The 21843-nt window shown below is 39.8% G+C and overlaps 1 protein-coding gene across 16 annotated transcripts in view; it reads right to left on the reverse strand.

Annotated features, from left to right (window-relative positions):
• The window catches only part of DMD (dystrophin), a 1208820-nt gene that overhangs the window by 33670 nt on the left and 1153307 nt on the right, over window positions 1-21843 (reverse strand). For 13 of the 16 annotated variants that reach the window (XM_026858158.1, XM_026858211.1, XM_026858114.1 and 10 more), the window contains 5 exons: window positions 20150-20307; window positions 11572-11738; window positions 9354-9465; window positions 4277-4413; window positions 3470-3508 (listed from right to left, as the gene is read on the reverse strand). In XM_026858158.1, the coding sequence (XP_026713959.1) occupies window positions 3470-3508; window positions 4277-4413; window positions 9354-9465; window positions 11572-11738; window positions 20150-20307 (613 nt within the window). The remainder of the gene's footprint in view (window positions 1-3469; window positions 3509-4276; window positions 4414-9353; window positions 9466-11571; window positions 11739-20149; window positions 20308-21843) is intronic. The other 3 variants (XM_026858140.1, XM_026858131.1, XM_026858110.1) reach the window with 1 other exon arrangement.

Below are 21843 nucleotides of genomic sequence, written 5' to 3' on the forward strand. Positions count from 1 at the left end.
CATTATAAACCAAAACTGTAATAATCTTGTAGTTCTTAATGTTCCTGTGCTAGGAGTTTGATAATTCCGCAGTAAATCTACTAGATGGGTCATATTCCAGTTTTCTAATCAGCCTGCAAAGGGCTCTAGAAAATGAAGATCCTTCCAAATTCAGAGCTGTATGCTAGATACACAAAATTCATCATTATTTATGTCTGTTCTCACAGAACAGCAAAGTTTTTCTCTTGAAGACATTACAGGCCAAATATCACAAATCTCATTTTGTTTGAAATGAGCTTTGGCCTCCGACTGTACTTTTACCCATGTTCAAACATTACCAAAGCACACCAGAGGATAAATACTCAGTTCACAGAGCTTCTCGGTGCCACAAAGATTCATGCGGATGGGCAATTGCTTCTCTGCAAAATGATATCCTATTCTGTTTAAGAACATCTACACTGACAGGATGGGAACAGGATGCAATTTATATAGAGCAGTAGATTACGGAGCAAGATAACAACAGTATTCTGATAAAGCGATGCTATCCCCGTTTTTTTATTTGTTTTACCTACAGTAGGTATTAAGCTGGTCTAAGCGGGTACTATCAATGTAAGAAGAGATCTTGGTTTCAATGCACACAGAGATGTTGCTGCTAATACTTTGTGTAGACTAGGAAATCTGTGTAAAACCAGCTTTAGTTTTGAGCTGTATCATTCTCCTAGTCCCTCTTACCCTGGCATTGCATGTGTATTTGTACCAGTAGAAAGGGAAGGGACAGCACCTGGTTGGGATCAACTGGACAATGAAGAGATGCCCCTTTTGGCAGTAGTGCAAGGCAAAAGATGGGCCTGACTGCATGATAGCATACTTTCTGCCTTGAAACTAAGCTTCAACTTCAGGAGTGAACAAGGTGTATAATATATCTACATATATATATATATATTTCAAAGATAACACAGTGTTGTGTAACTTGTCAAAGCAGATACTGTTTCTCCATCAACATCAAGGAAGGGGATGAGGCAACATTTCCAGATTTGTCTCCACTTCAGAACATACTGCAATGGAGATCTACCTCAAACAGCTTTTTAGAAGTTTGCTTAAGAAAGCAAAGCTGTTGAGAAGCACTGCTGTCTTTGTGTTGAATTTAGCTGCTCAGAGGCACTCTTCTGCCAGTATCTGAGCAAGCTTGAGAATGACTATGCTTCATTGCAGGCTGTTGTGTAGACATACTCTTAGGTGACCATCTGTGCTAGAGCTCACTGTCCTTCCTTCCTGAGCGCACATACTCAGCCCACCTAATCAGTTTAAGCAGTCAGCAAGAAGGCTGAGAGACACAGACAATATTTATCCAAGATAACCATCCCTTTTACAAGGGCTCCACAGCTGCATTGCTCAAGCTGGGGTCTGAAGAAACAGCCTGGAGAATTCCAGTCAAGTAGTGATCGAGTGGCAAATACCACCTCCTGCAATTCTCTGCACCCCCAGAGACCTGGCTGGGAGGATGAGGGCACTTCTCTTGCTATTCAGCATTTCAGCGGATGCTTCTTGAAAGTGCAGAATTAAGTAAATTGTATTTGTGCCACTGACAGCCCAGTCTAATTAAACAGACACACATTCTCACAAAAAGTGTGAGCTGGCCCTTTAATGCCTGGCAAGCAGAGTATCTGTGCAAAATATTGGATAATAAAGCAGTCAGAATCACTAATCTACCAAAAAATATATATATCTATGTATTTATAAACATGTATACTACATGTTGATGTCAGGATATTACTAGAGCTGATAAACACTGCCAGGTTATGATCTTCTGGAGTACTTTGAAGATTACTAAGAAAACTGGCATGAAAGCACCAGAAAAAGACAAGATCTTAGAAAACATGGGAAAGTTTTATGATAATCAGAATAAGAGGTTTGACTGTGAAAGTTGAAATCAGTCTGGTAACTAAGAAACAGCTTTACACCTGGGTAGCTCAGTAACTTGTGTTCTAAGCCCGGTGTTCTAGCACAAAGGAACAAAGTTAGCAGAAAAAAATGAAGATCAATTCTTCCCAGCCACTATTAATTTCTTAATTTTCTGCTTTCAGGAAGATATCTGAGTAGGTCTGATAAAAGGTGCAACTTCTCTGTACAAATTCTACTGCTCAGTATTTCTCAAGTTTTCTTAAGTGAGTTAAATTCCGTGTAGTATATGACACCAAACCTTTGGTGTAAAGCTACTGGTGTAGGCATACCATGATGTTACTACGGTAAGTAACTAGAATTAAGCATGTTACGGCAGACACAGCAGTGGCTTTCCATATTATCCAAGCTTTCTTTAAATGTTACTTTTAACTTTGTAATTGCTCTAAAGGGTAAGAAATCTAGATCCACAGTTGATTATACAGTATGCTGCAATCATCCCCAGATGCATTTATAAACGAAAGTGCATCCTAAAGCTCAAAGGCCCTCTATTTGTGTCTGGCTCCAGCCTTTTGGCATTTTCTGTGAGTGAATCCTCAACCATATGAGGTTTGCAGTACTAGATGTGTTTGTAGAGGTAGAGCACTTCACTTAACTTCCCAATGATTTGTGCTCCAAATGAAAATTATAAATCAATATTACAATGTGTACATTTCACTATTGTTTATTCTACCAAAAATTCAATGAAGGTGCAAGCCATATACATTTCACCATATAGAAATATATAAAATTCTATGTATTAGTTTCTCATTAGTTATCAATATGTGAGTTAGAAATAATACTTATTTAACATTATTCTAAAATCATCCATGTACCACTAGTACTAGCAAATGCCACAACGGTTAAGTATATGTATCTTTAGTTTATGCTGAGGGTATTACTACAACGGTAAGACAATGCACGTGCAGGAATGATGCAAGAATGAAAATCCATTTTCATAGCTGAAAAATCCTGCTTTTTAAACTTCTGAAAAAAATACAGTAAACATTTCCTCATTTCAGCCTGCTTTCACAAATCTTACTGTAGCTAAAAAACCGTAATAAAATATCCAGTGAGCTTTGGATTAACTGGGGCACATGAGTGTGCAGTTGCGTAGAAAACCAAATTAAGCTTTATCTACAAAACGACATAATTCCTGAAACTGAATTAAATCCATCAAGTTCAACTTCTCTTTCAAAAAACATTTAGTATACATTCAAAGGGATCGACACTTATTCAGAAACACAGGCTTTTAAACGACAAACTCTCATAAGCATTAGTAGGACTGCACCAAAATCCCTGTTAATTCGATAAAAATACATACTCCAGAAAGAGTATAAAGTACACAGTCCAGGATTGCTGGGAATTCCTGTATTTATCCCATTCTACTCATTTGGGATCAAAACATTCCTTCAGAGAGCGCACCAAAGAAAACAATCATAAAGAAAGAAGAAAATGAACTTATGTAAAACTAAACAAAGAAACAAACAAAAAAAAGTGAGGGAACGCAGCAGCAGTAGCAGCAGCAGCACACTTCAGCAAAAGTACTCACGCAGAATCTACTGGCCAGAAGTTGATCAGAGTAACAGGACTGCAAGACAAAAAATGAGGAGGTGAAGAGAGAGGCAGAAGAAACTCAGCAGCAAAATAATTACAGAAAAGTTTAAAAAAAAGATAAATCACAACAACTAAAAAACAGAAATCCAACAGACCAACATGAATGTGAAGAGGAACCAACCAAAAAGTGAGAAAAAAACCTGAAATCTAAAATTAAAAAAGAGAGAGAGCGAGAGCGCGAGAACAAGCTGCGTGCAATTGCCATTAAACAACTGATTAAACTTGTAAAAAAAAAAAAAAAAAGGGAACTGGGTTAACTCAATAATCTCTCCATGTGCTTCATTATTGCTTTTTTTCCCCATAAAGACATCAAAGCCATTTAATAAGATTAAATTTATAGGGTGAGGAAAGAAGAAATCAGCTGGGAAGCTTGCAAACACAGTAGCCTAATTAAAAAAATAAAACCATGGAAAGATACCCATTTGGAAGAAAATAAAAATTTAATGAACAGATCATTAGTCTCCAAATTGCCATATCAAACTTAGAAGTTTATAAGGCTGTCAGTAAGATGGTAAGTATTTTTCTTTTACTAACTGAAGTTCCTGTGTAAGGACAGGTGAAAACAGATAAAGGCAATGGCAATTGGAATCCCAGCTTGTGTGTTCCTGCCAGCCAAGGTTAACAGAAATGAAAGAAATGAAGAGGCTTTATGCATTTGGGAAGTGAAGGGAGTTGGCACCAGCTGGGGGCCTCAAAGAGCATACCAAACCAATTGCTACTTAGACACTTTAGAGCTACTCACGTTTCCATGTTGTCTCCCTCCAAGACAGTTTGCACAGGCAGGTAGCCCATTCGTGGGTGCTTTGCAAAATATCTTTTTGTTCGAAATTTGTTTTTTAGTACCTTGGCAAAGTCACGGACGTCTTCTCCTGAAGTTGTCTGAAAGCCACAAATCACAATGAAATCATCTTTCATGAGGTTATTAAGATTTTTTTGGTTGCCTCTTCCTTTGCTGGGTCATTTGGAAGAGCTGTGGCCACATCAAGCAGAGCTGCCAATGGCTTGACCTCCAGAACCACAAATTTTATTTATTTATTACCATCACCTCACAATATACTATACCACAAAGCAACACAGCTAGTGGGGAGGAAGGAGGAAAAATAGAAGCTCCAAACCCCCCCTGACAGGCTAATGCCTCATCTCAGGTGATCTCGAGAGGACAAGCAATAATTAGACAAGAATCTGTCATTTTCTCATCTGGCTTGGGGCACTCTCTGCCTGCTTTTTCTTCAGCCCAAAAATGGCTGTAACGGAGGATACACTGCCAGTCTGTGTGTCCAGCTAGCTTCTCCACTGGCTGGATCTGACTTTTACCACACGATCATCATCTGTATCTCATAAACTTTTCAGTCTACAGAAGTCAGACCCATACTCTTGGTACATTTTCTTTACAGTTTCCCTTCTCAGCCTCCTCTGCCATTAATATTTTGATCAAAGGGAAACAAGAAGCAGGTGAGAACTGCTGAAGGCTCTTAGATCAGTTATTTCTTCCTGCACCTGTTTAATCTGAAGCTAGCAGGCATTTAAAATCAATACCCCGAGGAGAGTACAATTTGCACAAGGTTTTCTACTCCCTTGCCTGCAGTTGGCTTTCCTTGCTGCTGTAGAGGAGTGAAAAGAGGAAATAGTTTCCTAAAGACCAGAATGAGCCAGGAAGAGTTCAAAGGATGTCTGCTGGGAAGATGCAAGACTTCTTGCGAGTCTGATTAAGAGCTGGGAGATTTTCTGAAGAATTTTAATGGAAGATTTCAGTTACTTTACTCAGGCTGCACTCCTTTCTCTGCACGTCGCAGAGACACTCTACTCTGAAATACTGCTCTTCTACAGTAAATTAAGTTCTTCCTGACCCACATAACGATATTGCTTCTCCAGTGTATCTAATTTGAAGGAAAGAAATTAGGTAAAAGTTAATCTTTCTGGCATTTTTTAATGAGTTCTATGCCTTCTATTTAGAGGAAGGAGGTGCTGAGACCTATCAGTCAAACCAACCTTCACAGAGCTGCTGAAACATAGTTGTATATATTTTTAATGATTGCTGGGGTAGAAAAATTAAGGATGCCCTGAAAAATAATCTGCAGAAAGACTGAAATGCATTAACAGAAAGCACAAATCTTATCCCTGTACTGATGACACCTACATGCTTCACGTAGAACTGGAAAGAATTTGGCTCTCTTTCCGATCAGGCTGTCTGGTAGGTAAATTCCGTGTGAGCAATGACTGGCAGAGAAGTGACATAGCAGAACATACAAGTCAGTATAGCAGCATCCGTATTTTCAAGAAACTGCTGGATAGTATTAATTATGACTTCCTCAACACATCAGAAGTAAAGGCATTTTGGGGAAGGGAGGGATTAAGTATGCCCAGGCCACTCAGAGGACTCCAGAAAGGGGATTTACTGAGGTGGCCTCGCATGCTCCAGCAGAAGGGAATTCCCTCTGCTGAATGCCATCTGAAGTGCCTGCTAGGAGAGCTCCTAACCAGGTTGGCATCTGGAGAGCACACAGAGCACATCAGCCGGGAACAGAGAAAAACTTTTAACCTTTAGTCTCGGTATAAATGGATTAAGCACAGCTTTCTGTCCAGTTTGTTCACTTGTGTCATTTATAACCATTATAACCATTCCTGCCTTGTCTGTGGTCAATGCTGTAAACACTTTCCATTGCATTTGACTGATTTGGATTAAGTGTTTTCATGTATCATTACCAATAAAACATTTTTCGCTTCGACCTTCCTGGGGCTGTTACCCCAACCTTGTTCCCCTGAACCTTCTGCATGACAACCAAACAGGAAAATGGTGTGCTTGCACCGCAACATCTCAATCTATCTGGTAGCACAAGAAACCCAAGAAGAAATATGTCTTCTAATGACAACTAGAAGCATGAGGCACTTGTCATACATACGATCCAACCGCCATTTAAAAAATGTTCAAGGAGCACAAGAAAGGCAAGCAAAATGTGATTATTACATGGACAAGATGATAAACTGAAGCTATTTTCAGCCAAACGATCTGATTTAGTCTACAGATGTTTTATTACACATGATTCTCAGAGTAAAAGAATCCAAAACAAAATTATCATCAGAACAGGTTTACGAGGAAGAAACAGTGGAGTTTCAGCATCCCAGCTCTCTTAAATCATAGCAATACATAGGCATCTGGGTTGAACATGTATCAAAACTATTCTGAAACCAAAACTATTTCGTAAGAAATACCACCATCTGACTTTTCCTAGTCTGGTTTAAGAAAGTGCCTTGCCAAACCCCCACCCCAGACCTCAGTCCCGACTGTAAACGCTAGTTGTAGACAGGTACCTCAGTTTGACATGCTTCCTTCTAACAATGTGGTTTTTATGCTGCTGTGTCACTGATCATTAAACCTGAACCGAAAAATGATCCTACATTCAAATCCCAGACTAGAAGTTGTCTTCTATGCTTTATTTGAAACCCATTTAAAATTAATCTCTCTTTGAACAATAAATAGAGCCATGTTGCTTTCAGGAATAATTATTGCAATTTTTCTGTCTAAATGAGAAGTAGGGAACTGCCTTGCCCTTATTCTGCTTCAGCCTTCTGCAGGATAGAAAAAGTTAGCACATCCCTCAGATATTTAGCATGAGTTCTCAAATATCCCCTGAGCAGAATTAAAGACTGCAGTGCTTCAAAATTTCCTGGAAGTAAGAGGGAGGGGGAATAAAAATATCAAAACACTTCATTGTGTACGTCTAGCTATTGCAAAGATATATCAAAGAAGGCATCACGTCTTCAGTCTGCCAAAATGCATTTAAAGGCGAGAGATTTGTCTGGAGGAAGAGGAAAAAATGCTCTGCCACCTGCAGACCCCTTTTCATTCATCTAGAAAACAATTACATACTAGACATGATAGCTTCAGTGGATGTCTTGCACAGTCACATAGCACTTGGGTTTACTTTTTCAATAGCAGCAACACAAAAAAGACCTGGGCTTGCTGTGTGTCACATTCACTTCCCCCACCCCCCCGGCCCCCAAGTTAATCCTTCTCTAATTCAACTGGCTGCTAGTGCAGCCAGGCACGGCACATTAACACGGGCTGCTGGAGTTCAGGATTCACAAAAAAATGTACTGGCCGTGAATGGTTCTTTATTCTGATCCAGCAATCTGGATGTGGTTGCAGGTTTTCTGTTCACAACTGTGTTTGCCTATTAGTAACGTGAATTTTTAGGGAGAACAGAAACCTGCTGGATCCCGTGTAGCAGTGAGTTGCTGCAGTCTGTGGGGGTTTCTCACAACCCTTTTTTGATTCTCTCTCCTCAAAACACATCCTAGAAAACAGGTTAAGAAAACAGTAGCAAGATGTTGGTTTGTGCACTTTACGCACCACTCACGAATCTCCCATGTCACTTATTAGCAAGAGCGGCAAACAGCAGAACAAAACCGTAGCAAATTCAGCAAGGGAGTATTCAGCTAGAGCTGGAAAGAATGCTCCAATGCAGTCGGTCAGTTGGTTGCTCTGCCTATGACTGGGATCATGAGAGTCTGCTCTAGGAATGCCTGCGATGGAGAAGGCTGTTCAGACCTGCCCAGGCAGTCAGTGCCAGCACTTCCCTCCCACTTGTGCAGCAGTTCAGGCAAATCCAGTAACCTCACCCCTTGGGGAACAACACTGAAAAACAGCAGCCAATGAATACCAACAAAAAGCTAGCGAATGCACAAGTTGCCCTTGCAGAGATTCAGATTAAATACTTGCCATTTAAGTAAAAGTTTATAGATTGGTTTTGTTTTACTATAGTATTTTAAGAGAATTACTTTTTCCCTCTCTCCTAAATTTCTAAGAAAAGCTGCAGTTTTACTGCATTTTGGCCCCGCCTTTACATCTAGATGAAGATGTAGAGACCATTTATATAATTTTATGAGGCTAGCCCATGTATAATTTTGATGCTTTATTTTTACCATTTGTATTTGACCAGCAGATAAAGTACAAGACTAGGGACTGTCCCATCACACCAGGAAATGACAACCAGAGAGTGCACTGCTTCAAGACGACCACAAACAATAGCAAAGGCAGTTGAAAGCTCAGTCGTGCTGCGTAATGGAAGGATGACTTGAGAGTCCCCTAATTTATACCCCTCTGTGCCTGTCACAAGTGGCCAAAAGGAGCACACTGAGAGAGTAACGTGAAATTTCCTTTGCAAGCTGTCTGGTATGAAATAAATGTTTACGCAAAAGCAATCCCTCTGAGAGCTGTGAAACAGGGGTGAAGACCCTCACCATACATCAATGCAGCACATCTGCATTGAACACCCTGGCTTCCAGTCTTCAAAATCTAACTCTCAACTCTTGAGAACTTCCCCCGTATTTTGTACCATCAAATGATCACACAATACAAAGGTACCACTGAATAGTAAGGACTTAAAAACTCAATCACAGTGTTGCAGGGAAAACAAGTGAAGTGGCAACTTGCCTTCCTTGAGGAAAGGAAGAAAAATCTCACAGTGATATGGAGAAAACACTGCAACCTAAGATACAAATGAGTATTCGCACAAATCCGTCTTTCTGCAGAATCCATAAACTGAATTATGGCACTGAACATAGGTAAGTCATGAGCACACAGTAATACATTACAACACAGTATTGTACAAACAATGAACTTCAATTTATTCCAAATCATTGGATTATCCTTTACTAGGCATCAACAACTGCTGACATGTATAGTACATAAAAGGTGATTAAATTACAGGGGGAAGAAGAAAAGCCACCAAAATGCTCCATTACCTTGCATATAGGAAATGAAGTTTTTCCTTTCTACATAAGAAGTGATAGTAAGGGTCAGTAAAATAGCTACTTACTGGTGTGCAGTATTCCACCATGGGATAGTGCATTTTATGACCTTTTGCAACACGGCCAGAGAAGAAGCAACTTTGGCAGATGTCATAGTTAAAGTGCTTTAAACTTCTGTACCTAAAAGAGGAGGGAAAAAAAATCATGGCTTCAGAGCTTTGTATGTGAATCCTTCCCAACTGCTTGTTGAGTTTTCTGTGCAAGTTCTTCTCCCTGAGATGTCACATGGTGTGCAATGACAGACAATGCTCCTCTGTCACTGAGGGACTGGTATTGCTGCCTCAAATGTTTATCGAAGATCTGAATCTTCACAAAAATTTTTAACATTGGGCAACAGTGAAGATTTCTACACAACCATTTTTTCTTAACATGCAAACCACATCACCACACTTTTTGCTTCTGTAATGCTGATTTCTGTTCCTTTGTTCTTCATCGTGATTCCTAACACAGAATGTCCTGAGGAAGTAAAATCCAAATAAGTAATGCCCTCCTCAACAAGTCACTCCAGCAAATTCCTAAGTGCTGCACACAAGGCAGGAATTTGTTTTGTCCTTCCCATCACCTCTATCAAAACAATTTTCCTGTATGGCATTCCATCCATGTAAAACTCTGGATGCACGTTCAGGCTATTATTTGAACTCATCAGCTCTGTGAAGCAGCTAACTGTTGTATCTGCTATCCTGAAGTGCTTGAAAGAGCCGGAGGCATAAGGGTTGTCTTGTTCCAAATACGCGACGGAATTCAGACACAATGACCTTAAAAGAACATTGTTTTACACACACTGAGGTGCACAGTATTTGCTTTCTAAAAGCCTTCCAGTACACTATCTTTTTGTCGTGTACATAGGGTTTCGATGACTTGCAAAGACAGAGGAAAAATTTGCAACAGACAGATTCTACTATCACGATAGTAGATTTGTTATATAAATTTAAGAGACAGATGAGATCAGTCAAGTAAAATTAGATGCAAACACAGAACTCCAGTGTCCACTTCCCAAGTTCTCAATGCTCACTACAGACTATCCATTCACTTGCCATTTTTCCAAGTGCTGCATTTTTCAACTCCACCTATTTGTCTTTGGCCGTTTATACAAAACCGTATTAAGTAATTCCATAGTTCATAAACCATATCTGGGATCAGAAAAATTAGACTTTGTGGATATGCTGAAATACTCACATCCCACCCCTAGCTCTTTCTCAGCAATATTTATCATTTCCCAGTTAAGCTATTGAAGGGGAATAAAAGCAGAGGGAGAAGAATTTAGATGATTAGAGGAACAGCCTCACTAAAGTAAAACTCAGATTCAAATCAAAGCAATACCTTCATTATTTCCTCCATTTCCCACTGCCTGTGAAATTGCATAGTAGAAAGCACTGCTCCTAAAGCACATGCATAAAAGCAACGTTCATACTCTCCCAGGTTAGAGAAAAATGATGGCTTTACTATGTGGTACCGCTTGCTGCTCTTGTCTATCTAGGTTTTAGAAACAAAATTACAGAAAGCTCTTTGTAAACAACATGATCCCATAGAAGGAGAAATGCCAATGGTAAAAGAAGTCTGCATAAAAAGGACAGAAACCATACAAAGCAGCTATTGCAAAGCAAAGTGATAAAACAAGTCTAGGCATAATTGAAAGTGAGTATTTACTGAGCCGTTAAGTGGATTCTCAACAGGCATACCAACACACAGCCATTTTACAACACAGTGACTTATTCATTGCCATAGTAACCATGGTGTTGATCCAGATGTTTAAATAGACCAGCAACATTTCCCCCACTCCCGGTTAATGTTCCACCACCAACATTCTTTCTCTGAGAAACGCACATGTAGCTTTACACGTCTGCAAATTTTCAAGGCACTTCCTTGCTTTATACCACGACAAAAAGCAATTCATTAGGATCTAATTCAGAAAATGTCACCGCATGTACAGGACACACTGAATGTAAAACAAATCGTATTAGTTGTGCAATCCACCAATACTTTGGTTGAGGCATAGAAAGACTGGGACACAGAGGAAAGGCCATATCTTAACTGATAGATGATTTTTGTTCTCTTCAGCTCTTGCATCACTGTACCCAGTCTAGCTGTCACTCTCCCCCGTGTTCCATCACAGCTATTCTTTCCCTGAACAACATGCATAAAATCAAGCACATGATTCACCTGGCAACAAGCAGAGCTCTTGATCTACCAAGCAGTAGTATAGATAGAGAGGGAGCAAGTTTGTACCTGAATCCAATGATCGGGCACTCCTTGCAGATGTTACACTTCGCTTGGTGTTTGGCGGTCTCAGCAGCAGCCACCCTGTGCAAGACAGGCAGCCACACCATGGACTGTGGTTCCAGTCTCATCCAGTCCAGGAAGAGGGCTGCTTCAATCTCCGGTTTGTTGTTGGCCTGTAACATGGGGGGAAGAAAGTGAGGAGCAGAGCACAACTTAATCTGTCTACTATCAGCTAATTAAGAGTTCAAGCCATTCGCTTCCTGCCTACTCCGTATCTTTTCCCTGAATATACTCTAGCTTTTCCCCAAGTGCAGCCATTCATTAAAAAAAAAAAAAAAAAAAAAATGATCCTGCCTTCAAGTCAGGAACTGAAAACTATTAATAACATTTCAAATCTCTCTTTCTCTTATTCCCTATTACAATAGACAGCACTGACATGTATTCTGTCACAGAGAAAATTATCCACTTACAGGATCACCTTTGATGCCTGATCTTGTGTTTCCCATCTCTCTTATCTGAGCCTGCATAGCACTGCTGCTCACCTATTTTAGAGACAGTTTCTTATCCAAGCCCTAAAAATTACATGTCTTTTGATCAAAATTCCTTTCACCTCAACATCTTTCATTATCACACTGACCTTTCTTTAAAACATAATTCAAATCCCTGCTCAAGCCTGTTGTTGAACATGTAAACTCTCTGCCTCCTTAAATGCCTCAAAATCCCTCTTCCCACCATATCATCCCTAAATGTCCTGTCACTGCCTGCAAACACCACAGAGTTTTATCCCACAGAATACAATCGATTTAGCCTCGTATTCCATTACTTCCTCCTTTTGCCTCTTTGTCAACAGCAGAAGAGCCTACAAACACTTCCCAGCAGCCTCATTCCTCTGCTGCTTTACCATCACATCCTAGCCAGTGTGATTATTCCAGGTATCTCTTCTACGGTTTACTTCGAGGCAGCTCAGTCACAGAGCTGAATCCCATTGCTGCAGGCAACATGCATGCACCAAAAAATGCTGTATCTTCCCTACCTGGCAGCACCTACAGTATGGAAAAAGAAATAGAGGAGAGACAAGAAACACAAGGCAATGAGGGACAACAGCGATCTATATACATGGGTAGCGGTCACACCAATACCAGCAGACTAGCCACTCCGAAGAACAGTGCAGAGTAAAGGCAAAGAGCAGGAAAAGGCATTTTAAGGAAAACAGTGAAGTGATGCAGTCTATGTTTATGGGGAATGTCTCTCGGGCATGCAGGGTGGTGAGAAGCCAGCACAAAACTGATTATCTGAGAACCTGGGAGCTGGTTTCAGTTCTGAAAGGGAGGTGATGGATGAGGTGGAAACAGCAAAGGGCTCTGGCAGGGAGGATGGAAGAGAGGAGGACAGGTCTGCACAGGGAACAACCCAAGCGATGAAGCGAGATACCGTCCCACTCCGTTTCTCTAAACCATCACTATGTGCTAATTCAAATTCCTTGATACTTTTCTTTCCATGCTACCCAACAGAAACAGCATATTTATGGGCTGAATATATTTAAATCCTCTGTTTTCCTTTTTCTCTGGGCTTTCAAATGCAGCCCTCAGCACACCAGTCTTTTACATTTCAACCTTCACAAAGCAGACTGTCTTCCTTTGTGGTTCCAAACCTATCTGAAGCATTTAAATAAATAATAAGCATTAATGTATCATGTACATGGAACAAGATGAACAGGGGATTGAGTGCTGCGGTTTCTTACGCTTGCTCTGTTACTTTTCCAGTTTCTCATAAAATATAAGTTTAGTATGACCTAGCTAAAACCTTATTCAACTAAAAATGCTAGCAAAGAATTTGGAGAAAAAATATCACAACTGATCTAAAGGAGAGAGCTATAGGGAAAACCAATTAGTTGTATGTTTGGAGGGGTTGGTTTTTTTTTGAAACTAACACTGTTTATAATCTTGACAAGCAAATTAACTGATCAATAGTTGAAAGACTGAGAAAAATGCAAAGTCTCCTAGACAGAACCCCTGGCCACATGAAAGATGTGGAAAAAAACCACCCAGAATATCTCCTGAATAATGCATTGCATTAAAATTGACTTAAAATGCTGCTGTAATACTTTGGTTAATTAGAAACAAAGAGATTTTCTGGTCAGGGCTTTCTTCTTGAGATGCTAGTTTGGGAAACCATCTAAAGACTCTTATGACTGTATTTAAGATCCACATATACAGATTTCTAGTATAGTCATGCACATCCTTTTTGGATGTTTGGGGTAAAACCATCAAACTACAACATATATACAGTTATTCAGATAAAGTCCCTCACAATTTAATATATGAATTGGAATAACCTTTTTTTTTTTTTCCCCCACACACACTGAAATATTTCTGAAGACTTCTGCATCAAATCCTACTCCTCTGTTTTTTCATGTAGCTACAGAATTTAGGAATCTCCCCAAAGAAAAAAGAGAGAAAATCAAAATACAATAACGTTGAGCCAACACTGGCAAGATAATTTGTTAGGAACAGCAGATACTGCCTTCTGCTGCAGGACATTAGTGAATTCAATAGAACTAAATTAATTCTAGAATTCTAAGAGAAAGTTGTATTTATAAAATATGATCATCTATATGTCTATTTTTCAGTTAGCAGCCAGGTCAGTAAAGGGGCTGGGGAGAGACTTTCTGAGGCTCACTCAGCCGGCATCAGTCAGGAACTACACTCTCAAACCATTACTCTGTCTAGCAGACTACACTTTCTATACAGAGGTCCTCTAAGCCTCAAAAAAATTTTAAGAGGATCTCTTTAATATGCTATTTCTAATAGAAAAACATGAAGTGTGCAGAAATGCTGCAGGGCAAGCTGCAGTCAGAATAAGAATGAGCTACTCCAAGCGCTGCTCTCCACTTGTAGCTGCTTTAAATTTGCAGGGAAAATGTTGCGGCGATGAAAGACTTTCTGTAACACCCAAAGATCTATTTTAATTTTGCAGTCACTGTCGATTGCCAGCAGTCCCAGTAGCTGCCTACCCAGAGCTCTGCACAAAACCCCCTGTGCTCAGAGAGATTAGATGCATTAAAATGTATCAGAACTGGTTCCGAATTATATTACATGAAGATTTAAAGACACGTGGAGAAAAGCTGGTCAGGGTCAGACAGTATAGGACAGACAGTTCTCGACTGTTCCCTGAGCTGTTATTACAATTTTTTAAATAATCTCTAAATCCGGTAAAGGCAGCAGCTGAAGATTTTACATAAGGGAAAAAGTCTGAATTCATACAGTTCGTATCTGAACCAACAAGATCAAGCTGTAAAGAATATTAATGGTTCTTCTCTTGAACACATTTCTGTGCAACTCCCAATTTTTATGGTAATAACAGAGTGAATCGTAAAGTAAAATTCATAAAGCCCTCTCCAGCTTACAAGCAACAATTTGTTATGGGGAACATTCAAATTCATTCTGTTCCAGACATCTGTTTTTCAGTATTTATTTTGCAGAAACAATGGGGAAATAGGAAGTGGGGTGGTGCTAGCATCTTTATGCAATCTTTAGGAGTTCAATTTTTTATCCCCCCCCCCTTCTTCCAGATAGTAGTTGAAAAAAATATTCTATGCTACATTAACTTTATCTATCCATAATACAAAATATGCCGCAAAATACAGTTGTGACTTGACATGAACAATGTGATATGTTTTTGGACAGTTCAGAAAATACAGCATAAATTTCTGATAACATTTTTGATGAGCTGTATTCTGTTTATGTGCAGTGTAGGAAATTAATTGGAAATAAATTAACACTGTTAATTATGGTGTTTTTCATCTGGGATGGTAAATTTTCCGTTAGTCTAGGTAATTATTGTTTTGGATAAACTGAACAGAGCAATGGATTCTTATGACTTGCTACAAGTTTAAAAATACAGTGCAAGCCAGGAACAGCAGTCTTGTCTCCCCAGAGTGAGATTAAACCCTGTTCAACCTTGACTTCCACTCCTGAGTGGCCTTCCCAATACGTTCATGTTCCCTCGATTGGTGGCTGGTAAGGAGACAAAAGTCAAGAATTTACTGTTTCCAGGACAAGTGCTATTTCATGGTCAAGAAAGAGAGGACTATTATAAAGGCGACTTTGGGTGATACAAACTGCTTAAATCTGCCTTGACCCTTGAAGCAAATGCTTAAGATCGTTATTTTGACCCCCTGCATTACACCTGACTCCACTGACTACTCCAATGATTTTAGTGCTGTGGTAAAGAGTACTAAAATAAAAAACAGTGAACCCAGAAGTGAAGTAGTGTACAGTTTTATATCATCCACACTTGAAAACACCATCTTCCTGCTCCCCATCCCCCATCCCCTAAACTAATTTAAAATAGCTCTTTAAAGCAGCTCACATGTAGGACTCTTCAAGAGTGACTCCCAAGTTGGGCAGAGGTTCACAAAATTCTGCTGAAACAAAACCAGAATTGCTTCTTTATGACATTTACAGCATAGCAGCTTGAGGAATGATTTGTTAGTTCCCTGAGACCAGCTCTCCCCTGTCAGAGCCAAAAGCAGAAGAAATGCCCTATGAATAAAAACGAGGTTTGTCTGGATGTCTCAAGAGATCCAAGTCCCTCAACAGTAACACTGCATTTGTATGTTATTTTCATATAGACCTCTAACTATATATAGTTATTTGTACACAGTATTGATATTTCTCAACTGTTCAAAAAAACCCCACAACTCACCCCACCCCTCACAAAACAACTGCCCAAACAATTCAAATCACAGTCACTATCAAAGTCAAATAAAATCAAAGTCACTATCACGGTCCTGGCCCAGGATTTGCAATACCCAAACTTCATATAAAAGGACTAACAGGCCCCTATTTTGGCTTTTATTTGTCTGACTAAATACACTGGATTTGGACACAGTTAAGTGGTTGTAAAAAATCAGGCTGATCTTGCGTTATCATTGATCAAGTGCAAACCTAGAAATGAAGACTATGCAAAACAGAATATTAAAATACATTCCTCTGTCGAAATGAAACAAGGTTTAAAATACAGATACGAATTAACTACATATTTTACTACTCCTTAACTTCATCTGTACTAGTTTTTCACATTAAGTACTCCAAGTACACCCTTTGAAGAAAGCATACTTAAAGCATTTTATAATCAAGAACCAAATATCAAAAATGTAATTGAGAAACAGCAAGAGACGTTTTCATCAGAGCTGCACTCTGTTTTCATATCACATTTCTTAAATGTCCCATGTCACAGTAACTCATCCAGGGCAGTCATTCCTAGGTCCTATTTACACTGTACAAAGAAAGCATTTAATAATTTTCCACTGTGATTAAAACAGTGCATGTGTCCTTCAGTCCATATCAATTCCCATCCTGTTTACTTATGAAACGTACCCATCACAGAAGTAAAAAGGAACGTGCTTTCACACTGCACTAATACTGAATTAACTGAATTTTTCATTGATCTATACATTGCTTTGATGCAGTCTGAGTCCAGGCAGAACTACATAGTCTTCAAATGGTCATTAGATTAAGCTCTTTGCTCTCACTCAAAAATATTTTTTTCTTTAAAATCTCAAAGCAGAAATTATACTCCCCTGCCCTGCATAGGAAAGACATGTCCCATAATACCCTTTTTCTTCCAACAATTACTATCAGCGCCTTCCCTTATATGAAGAAGACTATGGAAAGCAAGAGTCAGTGCTGGGGGGATGAAAATTAACAGGGCAGCAGCAGAAGCAGCCTGTGGTAAGGGGACCTGCTGCTCCTCAGGAGGAGGCAGCGTGGTCAGGAGCAGGCAGTGGGCAGGCCAACAGCAGGGCTGGGAAGCCCAACCCTCATTCCCAAGGACTTGTACTTCAAACCGAAAAACTGGAGAGATTTCCCCTGTTATTGCTGGGAACAGTAAACATCTCTTTTTTTTTCAGCTGTTGTGCAGACAGACAAGGCCGTTGCCAGGGCACCTAACCTAAGGGGGCTGGGAGAGCCGTTTCTGAAGCACACATTTGTTTCAGACTCTGACATGACTGCAATTTATTGCTGGCTTATCATCACCAGAAAGGGAAAAAAAAAAAGAAAAGAAAAAAAAAAAAAAAAGGAAAAAAAGGCATTCAAAGCATTCTTCACCATGGGCATACAAACACTTAGTTTAGTTTCCACACATTAATGTAAACTATGAATCCCCACAATATTTAAAAAAAATTAATTATCTCACTTCAATAAAATGAGGCCAGTGGGAGCCCCATGCAACCCTCCTTGGCCATCCAGCTCCTCCAGCAGCTGTTTCCCAGGCTGCTTACTGCTCCCCCCCTCAGCACCTCTGTGCTGCCCCCCCAGACCAAGGACCCTGGTGCCCCACATGCACCACCATCCCACACCGAAAGGATGTCTCTGTGCTCCCCTCCTTCCCTTTCTCCTGGAAAGGTCTTATTTCTTCCCCCATCTCTGTTCCTGGCTGCTCCTTTCTTTCACACCTCATCCTATCCACCCTTCTGTTTCCTTCATCACTATTACTCCTACTACCGTTCTTACCATCATTCCCTAAGTGTGGCCCTTTTTTTTTCCACACCTTAGTTCCTTCTCCCTCCACTCCATCAGGGCTCTCCCTACACTTGGGATTTCTGCTCTCCTCCCTAGGAGTCCATCCTGCCTATTTTTGTGTTTCCCCTTTCTGTATTTCGATTGAGCCTCCCTTTCCCTTTCTGGTCCTCCTAGAAGACTGCTGCAACCCAGGTCAGAAACCACCCTCCCATTCTGCAAGTTAAAATGCAGCTTCACCCAGAGGAAAAAGAGAAGATGAAATTCCTCTTACTGCAGGTAAGAAAAACCTCCATTTTTCAGTGCATGTAAGAGAAGGAAACCTGAGGTCTCCCATGTTCTGGTTTATGAATGTGTCAAAGCTTATGCCCAGCTGTGCTTGGGCTGTTTCTAAAAATGCCAGCAGCTGGATGTGGTACAGCATTCAGCTCACTGGCATGTCTTCATTTGTAATGACAATGTTGCTAACTCATTTTATTCAAATAAACATTTATTTCAAGGTCTTCTTCCTACTTTATAGAAACTGGTTTTGTGTGTTGCATCACTATGAATTTTATTGGTTTTTTCCTAGTATAAACACACAAAATGGCAGCCCCCCCTTCCAAAAAAACATGTTTTGTTAGACTCCAAGGTCACTTTCCTTATTAGTTTTTCAATTCTGTTCTAAGCACTGTTGCCATTCACTTGGGAAAACAATAGGATCCAGTGAGTCCTAATTTCCGAGAAAGGTCATTTGCATAAAAAACTTCTTGACCATGGATGTGCTGCAGCATCATTTTGTGTTGGTGTCACTTGAAAGCCCAATGTGGAACTTGAGGCTTGAAAGCCACAGCAGGGTCTAACCCAGCTATCAACATTACTACGCATAGTTTATCAGCATGGGTTATCAGCCAGGATATGGCCCTATAAAACATTAATTTAGAAATGGCATCAAATACAAATTAGAATTATAAAAGGTCAAGACATTAATGATGGAAATGGGAAAATGCAAATCCTGTAGAACTAAACTGTTAAAAGAAGTTCAAAAAATACAGAAAGCAAACATCCCATCACAAGTGAAGTTTGTTGTGATTTTAGAATTAGATTCTTTTCACAGTCACTGTGTGTAAGAAAGACTACTTCCAAGCATTAGTATTCATTGAAAAAACCTTGCTGTGTTTTGCTTATTACAGAATTGAAACTACTACATAATGAAACTTGAGCAGCAGGCAAAAAAAGCAAACAACTCCCCCACCCCCAACCACACAAAATATCCCCTAGGGACAGTTAGGGGATGGGAAAAGCGCGTTTCTTCCATTGTAACATAGAAGATGCATTGAGAGTTAATCATAGACTATACATTACCTCCCCTCCTCTACCTTTTAATTAAGCAGCTGTCTTCATCTTGTGCATTCTGCTGGTGGTTAGGATAAGGATGAATAATTCCCTTAACTCTCTTCCTCCCCAGATTAAATAATTTACAAGTCTGAAAAAGAGCCTCCAGTTTGCCTGTGTATTCCTCAGCAGACAGGACAGGAATTCTTTCAGTACTCTCTAAAGAAAACTGGCATTATCCATTCAAGTGGTGGAAAGGAGCTCATCGAGCACTCCTCACCCCTGGACAGCATTGCAGGCAGTTGCTCCTTTCCTACTGCTCTCCTGGGCACCTCACTGTCACTGGTATGTATAGGCCCAAAATTTAGATTAACCATTGCTGTTCACCTGCATGGCAACAATAAACAGTGATCTACTGCTGGCAATAGAGAACTGTAAAACCAGGAGCTGCTGTGACAGAGACTTAAACTGACTGCAGGATTCAGTTACAATATAAGCCTTGATGACAATTATTTGCTGTCTGGATAACAGCATAATCTGGGCTTCTTCCACCATGGCCAAGAGAAACAGGCTAATTCAAATACATCTTGTCAAAGAAGCGGTTTAATAAACCAAGGAACATCACCACTAAATGACCCTCAGCACCCTAATCTTTCTTCCAGATTTGTAATCCCCTTCAGAACAGACAGGCTACCGCAACACAAAATACAAATCAGAAAACTAACAGCGAGCAAACATGAACTTACAAACTGGAAGCAGCTTCTGACGCTTGGCTCGATATTGCTGCCCCCGAAGGAGGCCACTTCCCCCAGCTGCCGAGGGATCTGGATGGAATCGTGCAGCAGGAGCCCCAGCCGGCGCTGGTCACAGAAGCCGGTGGAGCTTGCCACTTGCTTGAACAGGTCTGGAGGAAGGAAAACACACCTGAGTTAAAGCACTGCTACCGGGATGTGGCACATAGCACGGAAGTTTGCATCGTGTCAAAGGCTCACAAGTGCGGTCACGGCCTTGGCGGACATGAACACAAATGTGTCTTCAATTTGGCTGCTTCTCTTCCCATAAACACTGGGGTTTTTTTCTGTTAAATGTGCAGTCTAGTGATAATTTTTAACAGCATTATTGGCTTGTACCTGGGAAGAAAGGCCATTCTAACACAGCACCCGTGGCATTACTAATAATAGCAGGTGTGATTCTGTATTACAGCTACCTACACATCAGGATCTTTAAGCCACAAAACCACACATCTTTTTAAAATATCATTTAACAGTAAAATAATGTCATACAACAAACAGAGCATTTTCAAGTCTTAGCAATCAATGTAGAACTTGGAGAATCCATTTCTCTTTCAGATGAGTTGAGCTGAAAAATGAGAGATCCCTAAATTAGATATAGTATAACCTTTTGATCCAAGAGTAGTTCTAAAATTAAAGAAAAACGTTACAGTATGACAGAACCTGACATCTACAGGGAATGTTAGTATCATATTAAGTTTGCACTTCAGAAGTGAAACGTCACTTGAAGCCATGTTCTGTTACTGCAACATTCTAGAAAGGAATCCCTACAGGACAGAATTATTATCCCTTTGTAAGCTCAATTTCATTTGGAAGGAATTAGTTATACTATGTATATATGGAGGAGGTTTTAAGAGTTCACAATAATAAGAAAAATCAGGTTAGCATTAACTGAAATATTTATTTGGTAATATCCCTGTCAACAATACATGATCTCAATAAACAGTTTTTACTTTTCAAAGAGTTAAAAAAAAAAAATCAAGAGATGCCTGGAATAAAATAATGTCCTTTATTTGGAGCGGCCTTAATATTTCACCTGACACCAAGGATACAATTATAAAGGTGCTTCAGCACTGCTAACTTTCCTAGAGCTCCTTTGACATGTGTCTTCTTCCAAAGAAATAAAATAAATGGATAGAGAAAGGATTATGTTTTAATTACATTAAATTCACTCTTGCCAAGCTTAGTTTTATTATAAAGAACTTTGGGATAAATCCTTCCATCACCTCTGCAAGCCTAAAGACTTGTGCTCTAGCACAACTGACTCTGCTCTGCTGAACGAATGAAAGAAAAAATTATAAATGGTGCAACTTATCGCATACTTGCAGCAATACTAATATCAACTGCATTACAACTTCAGCATGGATGGGGAAACCAGACCACAGTCTAGCAGTCCTCTCCCACAAATGATTCAGCTTTCAATTTCCCCATCATTAAAAATTTGTGTTCTACAACCTTAAAAGGGGGGTTATGCATTACTGTGCACACATACTGCAGGAGACTATAACATGAATAAATGTTTTCCTTTATAACTTTGATAATCTTCAATGAAATATAATTTTGGGAAATATCTGTACTGAGTAATTTTCTTAAAAAGATTTTCTGAATACTTTTTCACAACACCCATATGAAATATCTAGAAGTCTATA

This window comes from Athene cunicularia (genome assembly GCF_003259725.1).
Source record: "Athene cunicularia isolate RWA chromosome 1 unlocalized genomic scaffold, athCun1 chr1_part1, whole genome shotgun sequence".
NCBI lineage: Eukaryota > Metazoa > Chordata > Aves > Strigiformes > Strigidae > Athene > Athene cunicularia.